At 41.0% G+C, this 14,505-nt stretch overlaps 1 protein-coding gene across 15 annotated transcripts in view; it reads right to left on the bottom strand.

Moving 5' to 3' along the window:
• Positions 1–14,505, bottom strand: part of BEND7 (BEN domain containing 7) — a 139,719-nt gene that overhangs the window by 7,793 nt on the left and 117,421 nt on the right. For 5 of the 15 annotated variants that reach the window (XM_066385415.1, XM_066385417.1, XM_066385410.1 and 2 more), the window contains 2 exons: positions 6,054–6,107; positions 4,835–5,007 (listed from right to left, as the gene is read on the bottom strand). In XM_066385415.1, coding sequence (XP_066241512.1) covers positions 4,835–5,007; positions 6,054–6,107 — 227 coding nt within the window. Of the gene's footprint in view, positions 1–4,834; positions 5,008–6,053; positions 6,108–13,607; positions 13,703–14,505 lie in introns of all 15 variants that reach the window. The other 10 variants (XM_066385412.1, XM_066385413.1, XM_066385418.1 and 7 more) reach the window with 4 other exon arrangements.

Below are 14,505 nucleotides of genomic sequence, written 5' to 3'. Positions count from 1 at the left end.
ACACATTTTATGAGGACAACATAACTCTCATACTAAAACCAGGCAAAGATGGCACAAAAAAAGAAAACTACAGACCAATATCTCTAATGAATACAGATGCTAAAATACTAAACAAAATACTGGCAAATCGAATACAACAACATATTAAAAAAATAATACATCACGATCAAGTGGGATTCATCCCAGAATCTCAAGGATGGTTCAACATACGTAAAACGGTTAACATAATACACCACATCAACAAAACAAAGAACAAAAACCACATGATCTTATCAACAGACGAAGAAAAGGCTTTCGATAAAATACAACACAATTTTATGTTTAAGACTCTCAACAAAATGGGTATAGAAGGAAAATATCTCAACATGATAAAGGCCATATATGATAAACCATCAGCTAACATCATATTAAATGGCACAAAACTGAAGGTTTTCCCCTTAAATCAGGAACAAGACAGGGTTGTCCACTCTCTCCACTCTTATTTAATGAGGTACTAGAGGTTCTGGCCAGAGCAATCAGACAAGACAAAGAAATAAAAGGCATCCATATCGGAAAAGAAGAAGTAAAAGTATCACTTTTTGCAGATGATATGATCCTATACATCGAAAACCCCAAAGAATCCACAAAAAGACTACTAGAAACAATAAGCCAATACAGTAAGGTCGCAGGATACAAAATTAACATACAGAAGTCAATAGCCTTTCTATATGCCAACAATGAAACATTTGAGAATGAACTCAAAAGAATAATCCCCTTCACGATTGCAAAAAAAAAAAAACAAAAAACAAACAAACCTAGGAATAAACATACCAAAGAATGTAAAGGACTTATATAATGAAAACTATAGCCATTGTTAAGGGAAATCGAAAAAGATATAATGAGATGGAAGAATATTCCTTGTTCTTGGTTAGGAAGAATAAATATAATCAAGATGGCCATATTACCCAAAGCAATATACAAATTTAATGCAATTCCCATCAAAATTCCAATGACATTTTTTAAAGAAATGGAACAAAAAATCATCAGATTTATATGGAACTATAAAAAACCCCAAATAGCCAAAGCAATCCTAAAGAAAAAGAATGAAGCTGGGGGTATTACAATACCTGACTTCAAACTATATTATAGGGCCATGACAATCAAAACAGCATGGTATTGGCAGAAAAATAGACACTCAGACCAATGGAACAGAATAGAAAACCCAGAAATAAAACCACATATATATAGTCAAATAATTTTTGATAAAGGGGTCAACAACACACAATGGAGAAAAGAAAGCCTCTTCAATAAATGGTGCTGGGAAAACTGAAAGCCACATGCAAAAGAATGAAACTGGACTACAGTTTGTCCCCCTGTACTAAAATTAACTCAAAATGGATCAAAGATCTAAACTAAGACCTGAAACAATTAAGTACATAGAAGAAGACATAGGTACTAAACTCATGGACCTGGGTTTTAAAGAGCATTTTATGAATTTGACTCCACAGGCAAGAGAAGTGAAGGCAAAAATTAATGAATGGGACTACATCAGACTAAGAAGTTTTTGCTCAGCAAGAGAAACTGATAACAAAATAAACAGACAGCCAACTAAATGGGAAATGATATTTTCAAACAGCAGCTCAGATTAGGGCCTAATATCCAAAATATACAAAGAACTCATAAAACTCAACAACAAACAAACAATCCAATAAAAAAATGGGAAGAGGACATGAACAGACACTTCTCCCAGGAAGAAATACAAATGGCCAACAGATATATGAAAAGATGCTCATCTTCTTTAGTTATTAGAGAAATGCAAATCAAAACTGCAATGAGATACCACCTCACACCTGTTAGATGAGCTATTATTAACAAGACAGGTAATAGCAAATGTTGGAGAGGCTGTGGAGAAAAAGGAACCCTCATACACTGTTGGTGGGAATGTAAAGTAGTACAACCATTATGGAAGAAAGTATGGTGGTTCCTCAAAAAACTGAAAATAGAACTACCTTATGACCCAGCAATCCCTCTACTGGGTATATACCCCAAAAACTCAGAAACATTGATACGCAAAGACACATGCAGCCCCATGTTCATTGCAGCATTGTTCACAGTGGCCAGGACATGGAAACAACCAAAAAGCCCTTCAACAGATGACTGGATAAAGAAGATGTGGCACATATACACTATGGAATACTACTCAGCCATAAGAAATGATGACATCGGATCATTTACAGCAAAATGGTGGGATCTTGATAACTTTATACGAAGTGAAATAAGTAAATCAGAAAAAACCAGGAACTGCATTATTCCATACGTAGGTGGGACATAAAAGTGAGACTAAGAGACATTGATAAGAGTGTGGTGGTTACGGGGGGAGGGGGGAGAGGAAAAGGGAAAGGGGGAGGTGGAGGGGCACAAAGAAAACTAGATAGAAGGTGACAGAGGACAATCTGACTTTGGGTGATGGGTATGCAACATAATTGAACGACAAGATAACCTGGAGTTGTTATCTTTGAATATATGTATCCTGATTTATTGATGTCACCCCATTAAAAAAATAAAATTATATTAAAAAAAAGAATAATGTCTATGAAAATTTATAATAAGATGGAAAGCGCCTGTTAGGTAAAAAAAAGAAAAAAACCCTCAGGAAATAAAATTTTATGTATTTGATCTCCATTGGGTAAATCAAATAAATATAGAGAAAAGTCTGTGGGAAAAACACCCAGTGATGCTTGTCTTGGGTGGTAAAATTAATTTATGTTTTCTTCCTTACACTTTTATTTCTTAATTTTCAAAACTTATGTAAAAGAATGCCAATTAATGACCAAGATTGCTAAACCAAGATGAGCTCAGCACTACTCTATTTCAAATTCAGTAGCCTCCTTATACACTTTGAGAAAGCACTGTTATGAGTTTATTTTCTGTATATTCTTTTTTTTTTCTCCACTAAAAACTGTTTCCCAATCCTGGATGTTCTGTTGTCATTATCAGAGAGCTCTCTCCACACCTGGCTGCACTGTGTCTTGGCCCCTGTCTGTCATACTGCTCCAGGGGCTCTCTGAGGGCGGGCATTTGTTCACCAGAACTAACACAAGTCTGATTCCCGGGAGCTGTTCAACAATGCTCTCTGACAGGGTTGAGAAAAAATAGATAAAAAAAAAAGTTTTTTCCACTATAAAATCTGTATCCATTTTTATTAGGACTAGAAACAGACGTTTGCTTACATGTAATGGATTGAAACAAATGTCACTTGACAGCCAGACAGTAACTCTGACCTGTTCGATTCTGGTTCACAGAAACAGTAAGGAATTCTACCTCTATCCTACCCTCCTCAATATATGTGAATATGGAAGGAAAAAAAACTGCTGGGAGTTAATAAAGGCATTGCTAAATCTTTAAAAAGGACTGTTGCCAGCTCAGAAAAACAAAATAAAGTTCTGGCCAGTGAATCTCAAATCCCAGCACAAAGCCCCTGTATAAGAACAACAAAGTTCTCCTCTTGGACTGTCTCCTTAGGGAACATACAAGGACGGAGGGGTAAGTAGTAGCCTAGTTGTCAGAGAAGCCACCAGCTTGGGGTTTTACTTTGATGGCAATCACGAGACAAGCTATCTAATCAAGATATTAAAAAAAATTGATTTGACAGAAAGAAAGAGGGAGGAGAGAGATGAGATGCATCAACTCATAATTGCTTCACTTTAGCTATTCATTGATTGCTTTTCATACATGCCTTGATTGGGGGGGGGGGGTCACAGGGTGGGACTCAAGCCAAGCTAGTGACCCCTTGCTCAAGCCAGTGACCTTGGGGTCAAGTCAGTGACTTTGGGATTATGTCTCTGATCCCATGCTCAAGCTGGTGACCCCACGCTCAAGCTGGCGAACCATGCTCAAGCCAGCGACCTCGGGATCTTGAACTAGGGACCAGAGCGTCCCAGGTTGACACTCTATCCACTGTGCCATCACTGGTCAGGCTCTAATCAAGATTATTTAATTTCATTACTGCAGATTTGGGGCACCAATCTCGGAACTCCTTTCCCCTTTTCTAAATGATAAACAATATTATTTGTCATGCTGGTTAGTAACTTGTGTCAAATATCAAGAGTCTAGTGAAAAGACCTGCAGGGCCGTTTCTACTCCTGTCTTCATTATGCCCTCATTGCCTTGTGCAACATTTGAGAGAGAACACCATGAGTTTGAAACCACAGTGCATTTCCAGGGGACTTAACAATGGACATTCTAATTGTGGAGATGGTGAGACACTGAGGTGGAATCCTAAAGGGATTAGTACATCCATCAATTCTTGGGATGTTCAGAAACATTCAGAGAAAAGCTGGCTTTGGCTTAGATATAAGAAAGTTATGTGGTCAAGAGGCCTGGGCTCTGGCTAGGCCACCAACCAGCTGTGAGACCTTGAGAAAGTCATTTAGTGTTTCTGGGCCTCAGGATTTTTTACCTGTAAAATAAAAAGACTGGATAAAAAGAAGGTATGGGGAGAGATGATCTCTAATATTCCTTCGTTCTCAGAGTCTTTAAAATTCTTTTCAATTCCATGAAGTTCTACCATGCCCTGTGTTCAATTTTCTCATCTGAAACATCTCTCTGCCTCCATCTTCAGACAGGAAAACGCAAAGGGGAGTGGTTTTCAAGTAATTTTAAAAAGCCCACTGTGTCAGATGACAGTGAAGACAGGCAGTGCAAATGCCCTGGCACAACAGCTGGAGGGGAGGAAACCTGGAAAACACAACCAGAGCGCCATGGTACTCTGCCACGGCGCCTCCTGACTGCACAATTTCATTACTGTCAGTTGTATTTCATGCACATACTGGGAATGGGCCAGGGTGATACGCACATGGCTAATATGAGTTGTCCTGATATTCGGAGGACAGAAGCGGAAGGAACAGTAGAGATCATGCATTTCAATTCTCTTCATTCGTAGCCAAGCAAGAAGAGAAATCCCTTTTATATAATGACTATATATGGTAAGCAGGTCCTTTTTTATTTGTATGTTGATCTGTTGCTTAGCTATTCAATGACAGAAAACACTGTATAATTTACATGCTTGAACTTTCTCACTGCTCTGATGTTCAATAACATGTCTTTCCTACACCTCTGAACTTTGCTTTGACTGCTATCTCAGGATAAGGGGCTATAAACGAACACATAACACAGTACAGTGCCTACACAGACTAGCTAGTTCACACATATTTGCTGATTTCCATTTAAAACTGACCAGCCCAAATCTAGAGGAGAAAACATTGAGTTGAGGTTTTTCACTTAGAGGGCTTTTTGTGCAACAGGGTTTTGTGGGCAGGAAATCTTTGAGTCCTCTTTTAATAGCAGTCAATAAAGAGTCCTGGGGCCAACTGAGGGAATAAACTGTTTGCCACATGGATAGTGATCAGACACCTGTCCCTCCAGCTCTCAGGGATGAGCTGATGCAGAGGCAGGAGACCAGGGTCAGAGGTAGATCACTTGAGAGTTACATAATGTGAAGCTGGAATTATGTCAGCGGCTTGCCATTGTAGCAGATGCTTCAATGAAGTGTTGTGTTCGGAATCTGGTTATAATGTTAGTAGTGTGCCACCCATGCCAGATGAATGGGTTTATTTACTCACTCAATTAAAACACAATATTCATGGGTTGCCCCTGTATGAAAATCAATGACTGCCTCTCAAAGCCCTCTGCAGCAGGCGAGAAAGGACAGAATGGACATGAATTTCATCATAAAACTGGGGATCTCTGTTCCAAAAAGAAACGTCCTATCATGTTAAAATATTTTTTAATATCCAAAGGCTTTGTGAGGCAAAATCTTGTGACACTAAATTCTTAGGACTTTCTGTTCTGAAGTTTTTAAGAATATGAAACTGTATAGAAAAAATGGAGCTTTTCACATTCAAAGTGAAAAATAATATCCAAGCAGAGGGTGCTGAGAACCTCTGCTTACTAGCGCCTGGTCTGTTACAGAAGCGTGTTGCTCAGCATCCTCATCTCTAATGTTAACATTTCCAAAGCAAACATTTTCCCGTGCTGTATTTTCCAGTGGGTGATGGAAATGTGATGTGTGTTACCTGTTGGTGGTAGAGAGATGCTGTCCAGTCTTTCATCACCGTCAGCCACCTCTGCTGGTTACAAACAGAAAACACGAATCTCATCAGTTTGAGGCAGCGCATCCATTGCAGAGTTTTCACCTTTCTTTTCTCTTTTCAGCTCCAGTTGGTTCGCATTACAGATTTTAGTACTAATATTTAAATAAAATATTTTAATGTGATATAAAATCAATTTTCCTATATTAAATTTTTTGTCTTATGAAACGTATTCTACCCATCATTGATGCTGTCCAGTGTGTTTCACTTATCTACATAGGGTTAAGTATCCACTTAGAATTTGGGGTGAACTGTTTAGATATGATCTTTGAAGGCATGGAGGTCGTGAAGTCCTGTGGTAGAATTTTGCTTGTCAATCTCAAGAATCATTCCTGTGGGGAGGGCATAGGAGATCTTGAAAATGAATCTTTCTTTTGAGATGACTGGAAATTCAGATCCTAGAACTGCCAATCTAAGTTGGCATCAATTCAGTCATAAAGAAGATCAGAAGGGATAATCATTTCTTGAAAGGACTCGACCCATCACATCGATGTTTTAAAATGCAAAGTTTTGCTCATCTCTGATACATTCAATTTCCTTAAGAGTTTTCCAAAGGGAGATCTTTCAGTCACAGAAAACCTTCCATTAAATACATAAAAGAAGGTGTCCATATGTTTCCTGAGAACTGACAGGCTTATCTATCTCACCAGCATGCTACAGGACAGGTCAAAACCTGTCATCGTGCCACTGGGATAGTTGCAGCAGTGCTCTATGTCCCAGGGCCCCACTGAAAGTTTCTGCCTGAAGCCACCTTCCCGGTCCTCCATGTACTTACTGAGGGCTGCCTTGGGATCACGTTGTAATGCTTTGTGAAGCAAATCAACACTATTATTGCTGGTGCTCTAAACAAAATCAGGGTTCAAAGGTTTCCCTTCTGTTTATGCTCTCACATTTGTTTTCAGTGTGCTACACTGATAGCAGTGGAGAACTCACTGTCTGCTGACTTGCTCAGTTCACCACAAAGCGAGAACATGGAGAAGAGACAGACTAGTCAAGGTCAATTTTGGTTAGAAAAGAGTAGAAACCACTAAAAATTATGTTGTAGATGAATACTGAACAACAAAAACGTTCAAGTCAAGCAATAAGAAAAAATTTCTGTATGTACATTTATTAAGAAAATACAGGACAACCTAAAATGTTAACAGCGTTTCTCTGGATGAAAGGCTTATGGGTATTTAAAATTTTGTTCTTTGGGTTTTTTAAATTATTCTATATATTTAAAAAATAACAAACATGTTATTTTTATATTTAGAAGACATTATCTTCTTCCAATTGGTTTGAGTGGATTTTAAAAGGCAGATGAACTATATGGTAATTCTTTCATTGTCTAAGATTTAAAAAAATTCCCCAGTAATAACAACAACAGTTATGCTAGCCACTACCATTTACTAGATGCTTTCCATTCACTGAGTACTTTACATGCATTGTATCATCTAACCCTTAGAAAACCCCCAAAGGTCTGTTATTATATCCATTTTAACAAATGAGGAAACTGAGATCGAGGGGTTAAGAAATTTGCCTAAGGTGATACAGCCAGTAAGTACACTGCCAAGGATTTGACTCAGGTTTATGCCTGGGATCTTCATCTCTTTGCTATTACCTGTCCAAACATATATCACATGTGTCATTATGAGCTTGATTTTAAATCTTCAAGTTTTTATTTTTTTCCTCCTTCTCTTCCAAGTGAGAGGAGGGAGACAGTGAGACAGACTTCCACATGTGCCCCGACCAGGGTCATCCTGGCAACCCCCGTTTGGGGTCGATGCTCTCCCATCTGAGGCCATGCTTGCAACAAAGTATTTTTAGTGCCTGAGGCAGAGGCTCTAGGGAGCCATCCTTAGCACCCACGGCCAATGCGCTGGAACCAATTGAGCTATGGCTGCAGGAGAGGAAGAGAGAGAGAGAGAGAGAAGGGGGAGGAGGATGGTGAAGAAGCAGATGGTTGCTTCTCCTGTGTGCCCTGACCAGGAATCAAACCTGGCATCCATATGCCAGGCCAATGCTCTACCACTGAGCCAACTGGTCAGGGCAAGTCTTCAAGTTTTAGTTCATTTTATACTTCAGTAATTTTCTCCCCTTTCCATGTATAATTGCTTTTCATTTAGTATAACAAAAATCTGTTCTGGGTATAAGTTGATCTTCTCTTTGTAATTCATTTATCCTCATTTTTTAAAAGCTGGCTTAGGCAATTTAGTACAACCAGAATTATATAAACCAAAAAAAGTATGTAAACTGATGTATGCCAGGGGTCGGGAACCTATGGCTCGTGAGCCAGATGTGGCTCTTTTGATGGCTGCATCTGGCTCACAGACAAATCTTTAATAAGAAAAATAATAATGTTAAAAATATAAAACATTCTCATCTATTACAATCCATTCATTTCCTACCGCTCATGTTCATGGTTGCGGGTGGCTGGAGCCAATCACAGCTGTCCTCTGGACAACACCAAATTTTTATTGGATAATACGTAATGTATACAGGTCATTGTATGGCTCTCACGAAATTACATTTTAAAATATGTGGTATTCATGCCTCTCTCAGCCAAAAAGGTTCCCAACCCCTGGTGTATACTATCTACATGAACAGCGCCCAGTGCCATGGAGGAAGAACATGACTGTGTTCTTAGTACTTAAATTTAATTATAACATCTGTTTGTAACAAGAAGCTTACTGTCTTTCTTTCCTGGTAACAGTGAAATTGTGAAATTTGGAAAAGATTGAGCAAGTCCGATGAAAATGTAATAGCAGTGACAGCTTCACTCTTAGAACACACCCAAAATTGTGATTTCAGCTCTGAGGAAATAATCTAATGAAAATGATAAAAATCCACACCAGGAAAGGAATCACTCTATTGATAGAAAAAGAAATTATTACATGTAACGAGAGCCCCAAATGAATTCCTATTTGACATGTAACAGTCTTCCAGAGCTGCCTGGGTCACTTTTCCTAGAGGCAGATGAGCCTCCTAAAGTTCTGAGTTGATTAGCTTGCCCAGGTGGAATCTGCATCTCATTCCAGGAATTGAGCCAAATATGATAAATAAGGTTAAAGTCATGGAATATCTATGAGACACTGCTTGGATTATCAGTCAGACAGAAAATAATCAAGACTAAAAGCAGGAGAGAAGGCAATATTATTAAGAGGCCTCTCAGGACCTATCAGCAGAACAACAGAAGTGCAAGTTGTTCTGGCTTCAATTTGCTGGGGTTCCACTTTTGTGTTGCTTGAGAAGAACAAAGTGAATCAGGATGTGAAAAAAGTGGGAGAGAAAAGCTTTATTTGGCAGGTCACTGCTGCTGGCCATTGTTCTGGCTGGTCTGTAAGTCAGAGTTGGTTCTGGAGGCCCCTTCTATTTTTCAGACGCTTACACAACCTGCCAGAGAGGCAGGAAGTGGCCAAGGTGCTGATCCTAAATATCCAGGCAGATAATCTAAACCAGCGGTTCTCAACCTGTGGGGCAGGACCCTGGCGGGGGGTCGAACGACCAAAACACAGGGGTCGCCTAAAGCCATCGGAAATACATATTTTATTTAAAAATGTATTGTATAATAAATATGTATTTTCCAATGGCTTTAGGCGACCCCTGTGTTTTGGTCATTCGACCCCCGCCGGGGTCGCGACCCACAGGTTGAGAACTGCTGATCTAAACCGTGATCAAAGTGAAAATGTCCAAAATCAAATGTGATAACAACATCCCAGCGGAAGGGAAGGGTGGGGAGCAGTCTATAGTTTGGGTTCCGTTCTGTAGAAATAGGCACAGGCACATGGAAAGGAGCCTGTGTCATGTGACAAATGCTGAGCTGGTTAAGAAGTGTGTTCCCTGGCCAGTTGTGGGAAAGAGAAACAGGAATGCGGAAAACAGTCGGTACTGTGTGCAAGTCTGCATGTCTGCTTGTTGGGGGGAAGCGAGGAAGAGTGGAGACCTGAGCTCAAAATAATTGGTCTTAGCATTTGTAATAGAAAAAAAAACCGGGGTGTGTTTATGTATAAAATATAATGTATGAGGAACCTTTTCTATTTCAATCACGTGGCCCATTGCCAGGAAGGTCATTTCTGTGTCTCTGAGAAAAGGTCTCGCCAGTGCTCGGTAGACACTCGACAGTCTTCTCTCCACCATTTGTCTTCAACGTTTCAGGTCTTTCAGGGCTTATAATCATCTCCAGCCAGAGGCGCACGCTCTGTATCACCAAGCCCTCTCCTTCGTTTCTCCGGGTTGTCTCTGCAGCACCGGAATTAGTAACAGCAGCATTCTGAATTTATAGTTCCTTTCCCTCAAGCTCCCAAGGAGCTCCATGCATTCCTCATGTTTTCCACTTCCTCCTAGCAGCCCCTGTGAAGCGGGAAGGCATGGGCATGCATCCGTGGATTCTGAGTGGTGAAATTCGCTAGCCTGTCTCAGGCTAGAAGGTGGTGGCGCAGTGGGACAGTGTGTTGGTAGAGTGTGTGGTGAACCAAAGGGTGGCTGGTTCTTGGTCTGCTTTGGCCTGTTTCCTTTCCTTTGGATGAGTGTTAAATTTGGGTCTCTTCACTATGACAAACTATGAATCTCTCTCAAACCTGAATATTACATTTAGTATCTTTTTTTGGGGAGGGGGGAGTAAACAATTTCCCCCTGCAAATCAATAGGCAAATGGAGGTTCTTACATACCCAGTCAAGAATGTCAAGGCAGAAGTTAGGCAACACAAGACCAACTTAATACCAGCAAGCGCAGCACTAGGCTTCACACTTGAAATTTGGTTTGGGATCTAAAACCAAAGAGATACAGCACCCAAGATGGCACCAGGGCTCAAAATGGCATTACTTACCGTGGAAAACAACGAGGCAATCACTTTTTATAACACCTGCCATTCACTGGAAAACATTTTTTTTTGCCCCAGTCCTTTCCTGAAGCCTGAAGTCTAAAGGAGCTGAAGTGATACAAAGGGCTTTTGTGAGGTGACTGGTGGCTGAGGCAGGAGGTGTTAGCCTAAGAAGGCATGAGACCCTGCCAGACAGGAGTGAATCTTTGTAGGTGGTACTTAGTTAACCTACCCTGAGTGAGGTCAGGCGACATGACACAAGATTCTCAACCTTTAGGGGAGGAAGGGAGAAGAGAGGAAATTGGGAGGCAACTAAGAAGATGAGGGTGCAGAGAAGGAAAGAAGAGAAAGGGTTCGGGAGGAGAAAGAAAGGGCACCTTAGCCTGGCCAAGTGAGCAGCCACAGGCATAGACTAAGGAGCCATGAGCAGCCCAAGCAAGGACCTTTTTCCCGAGGACAGAGCTCAGGGACATTGCTGCCCTGTGGGTTTGGGGATAAGTATTTGAACCTCCAGGAAGGAACTGATGACAGAATATTCTCCAGGATCTCAAATGACCTGGATGAGCTAAACAATAAGACATTTTTGTTGAGGACTATTGCTCCTTCTTTTCCATTGATTGATTTGTTGGTTCATTCATGGGTTCCACTCTGTGCCACACACTGTTCTAGATACTTGGGGTAGAAACATGACTCAGATACCATCTCTGCTCCTGAAGCTCTCCTGGCCATTGGAGTAAACAGGTGGGTAACTATTCCGATGGCAGAAGACTCCAGGAGAAAGAACCTTGATAATGTGACAGGAGGAGGCATTGTTTTCTGGGAAGAGGGAAAGGATGAGTTTGAAAACCTAGAATTTTTCAGAACAGGGAGAGTCTGCAGGAGTTGAGGCTGGTGAAGAGCAGGTGGAGCTGATTGTGCAGAAACTTGCCTGCCACGCTGGGGAAGGGTATGTACTTAGAAGGGAATTTACTTTGAGGGTGAGAGGAAGCTAGCAGGAGTGTTTAGATGGGGAAGGCAAGACCACATTTCATTAGCTGAGGTACAGAGAATGAAGTCTAGGGTCTCAGGCCGTGGCCATGTCTGGGGCTGCACAGCTGACAGCCACTGATGATGGGACTGTTCCAGTCAGGAGTACGGATTTCGAATGGAACCAGTACCAAGGATGAAAACTTGGGAATGCTGGGTTTAGGAGACAGGCGGAGAAGAGAGAGAGCAGTGAAGGAGGCTGAAGGCACTGCAAGAAAATTTGGGGGCGAAACAAAGAGAATGAAGTCATAGAAGCCAAGCAAAGAGAGTTTCAAAAAGAATGAGATTTGACAGAGTAAGAATCAACATGGAGGTTGAGCCAGAGCGTTAATAGAAATAGAAAGTGAAATCTGATCATTGGGGTGTGACTATAGTGAGAGCTCACGTAGAGGAGTGAGGTCAGAGGGCAAGTGCAATAAATTCAATAAAGTCTAAAGTGAACCGGGATGGGAGAGCCCAACATGGATGCAAACCCTTTTGGAAGAATTTCGATCAACAATGTCAGGAGAAAGAGAAGGCAGTGGTTTGAAGCTACGGCAAGGAAAGAGGAGTTGTTTTGCCTTTTGTTGGCAATGAGAAGGAGAATGAGGCTGTGAACAGTTTTTTGAGCATCATTACATGTCAGTTCTCTTTTAGTGGCAATACTTCACATTGTCTAATTCTAACCCTGAAAACAACCCTGAGGTAGCTGTTAGCCTTGTTATATAATGAAGAACTCAAGGCTCACAGAGGCTTAATTTGTCCAAAGTCCTAGGATCTTGTAAATGGCAGCTCAGAGCTGGGAAGTCAGACCAGTTCTTTCCACGCTATCATGCTGTGTTTATCTGTGATGATTTAAAATGAAGGAGAAGAAGGTAGCAGACACTGAGGGACTAGGAGGATGACCAGATCATTTATTCAATCCTGAAAACCTCTGAGAGCGAAAGGGGGTTATTAATGATTATGCTGGGACAACAGTGGTAAAGCAGGATCGCCCAGGTATAACCTGGTGGTCCCCTGACTTAGAACACAGGGGGTTATGAGTTCCTCAGCGACCTCCGCAGCAGCCAGGCCCTGCTGTGTACGACACAGACATTCTTAGAAAGGATACAACTAGCTTCACATATAAATACATTCATATACAACCTGTGTTTGGAGCCTCACAACAACTGAGGCAGGCTTTATGTTTATGTCCACTTCTTGAGAGGGACACTGAGGATTAGAAAGATGGGGTGATACGCCCAAGGCCCAGAGCTAGTAAAGAGCATTCTTAAAGACTTGGGAACCAGACCTTTCAACCTCATTATGACTTATTACCTGCTGTGATAATACATTTTTTACCAATTAAAAATATTAGTTTATTGCTCTTTATAAAAAGAGATTCAATTACGTATAAAAGAAAGCAAAAAGTTAAAATGGACAAAGGGAAGATTTTTAATAAAATATCATCTACAGTTAAATATTTACTTTATTTTTTGGACATGACTTTGGGACCTAGAGCTTTATAAATTACTATGTAATTATATTATAGTTAGGTCAAGGATGCTCAGGTACAGCCTATAAAGATGACCCTATAGCTGAATATTTTAGAGTCCTGAGAGCTACTTTTAGAGAATAGAGCTGTAAGGTTTTCCACATTGAAACCACTGGGTCCCTTGGTGCCCATGTGTCTCACCATTGCAACAAGGGCATTCTCAGCCTGTGCCAGGAGCTCTTCTGGAGGCTGGCACTGTGCTCCTTCGTGCGTCCTGACCCAGTGATGACTACTCACTGTGAATTCACATAAAGGGATCTATCAATGACACAGCCTCATGCGCTTGTACTGCCATTCTCACGGACCCCCAGGACACCCAGGCCTGAAACATTTCAGGACTCCCTGACCTTCACACTCCAGCCACACCAAAGGCTCTGCGCAGGCCAGGTATCCTAAGTTTAATCAGGATTTTAAAAAATCCAGAGGTGTGTGACTTCCTAGAGATGATTATTTTTACATGACAGCAGAAAACTTATCTCAAAGAAATTCCTCACTGCAATAATGAGAAATAATGACCCACTGTCATTTTTGGGAGGTTGAAACTTAAAATGACTAAATAGTCACAATTCAACTAGTGTTTACTTTTCCTGGAAGAAAATCCAGAAACACCAAGCCCAGGTTTAAATAAAAAATAATAAAATAATTATAGGCCCTGGCTGGTGGCTCACTGGATGGAGTGTCGGCCTGGCGTATGAATGTCCCAGGTTCAATTCCCGGTCAGGGCACACAGGAGAGGCGACCATCTGCTTCTACTCCCCTTTTCCTGCCCCTTCTCTCCCACTTCTCCTCCTGCAGCTAGTGGCTTGATTGGTTTGAGCATCACCCCTGGGTGCTGAGGATAGCTCCTTGGAGTGCATTAGCCTCAGGCACTAAAAATAGCCAAGTACTCAAGCATTGGCCCAAGATGGGGTTGCTGTGTGGATCCAGGTACAGCGCATGTGGGAGTCTGCCTATTTCTCATCCTCTCACCAAATAAATAAATAAATAAACAAACAAACAAATAAATATTTGACTTAAAATCCCTCTCTATTTCATGTGA

The sequence above is a fragment of the Saccopteryx leptura genome, chromosome 5 (genome assembly GCF_036850995.1).
Source record: "Saccopteryx leptura isolate mSacLep1 chromosome 5, mSacLep1_pri_phased_curated, whole genome shotgun sequence".
NCBI lineage: Eukaryota > Metazoa > Chordata > Mammalia > Chiroptera > Emballonuridae > Saccopteryx > Saccopteryx leptura.
Note: the sequence above shows the minus strand (reverse complement) of the source record. Positions and strands in the feature narration are given on the sequence as shown.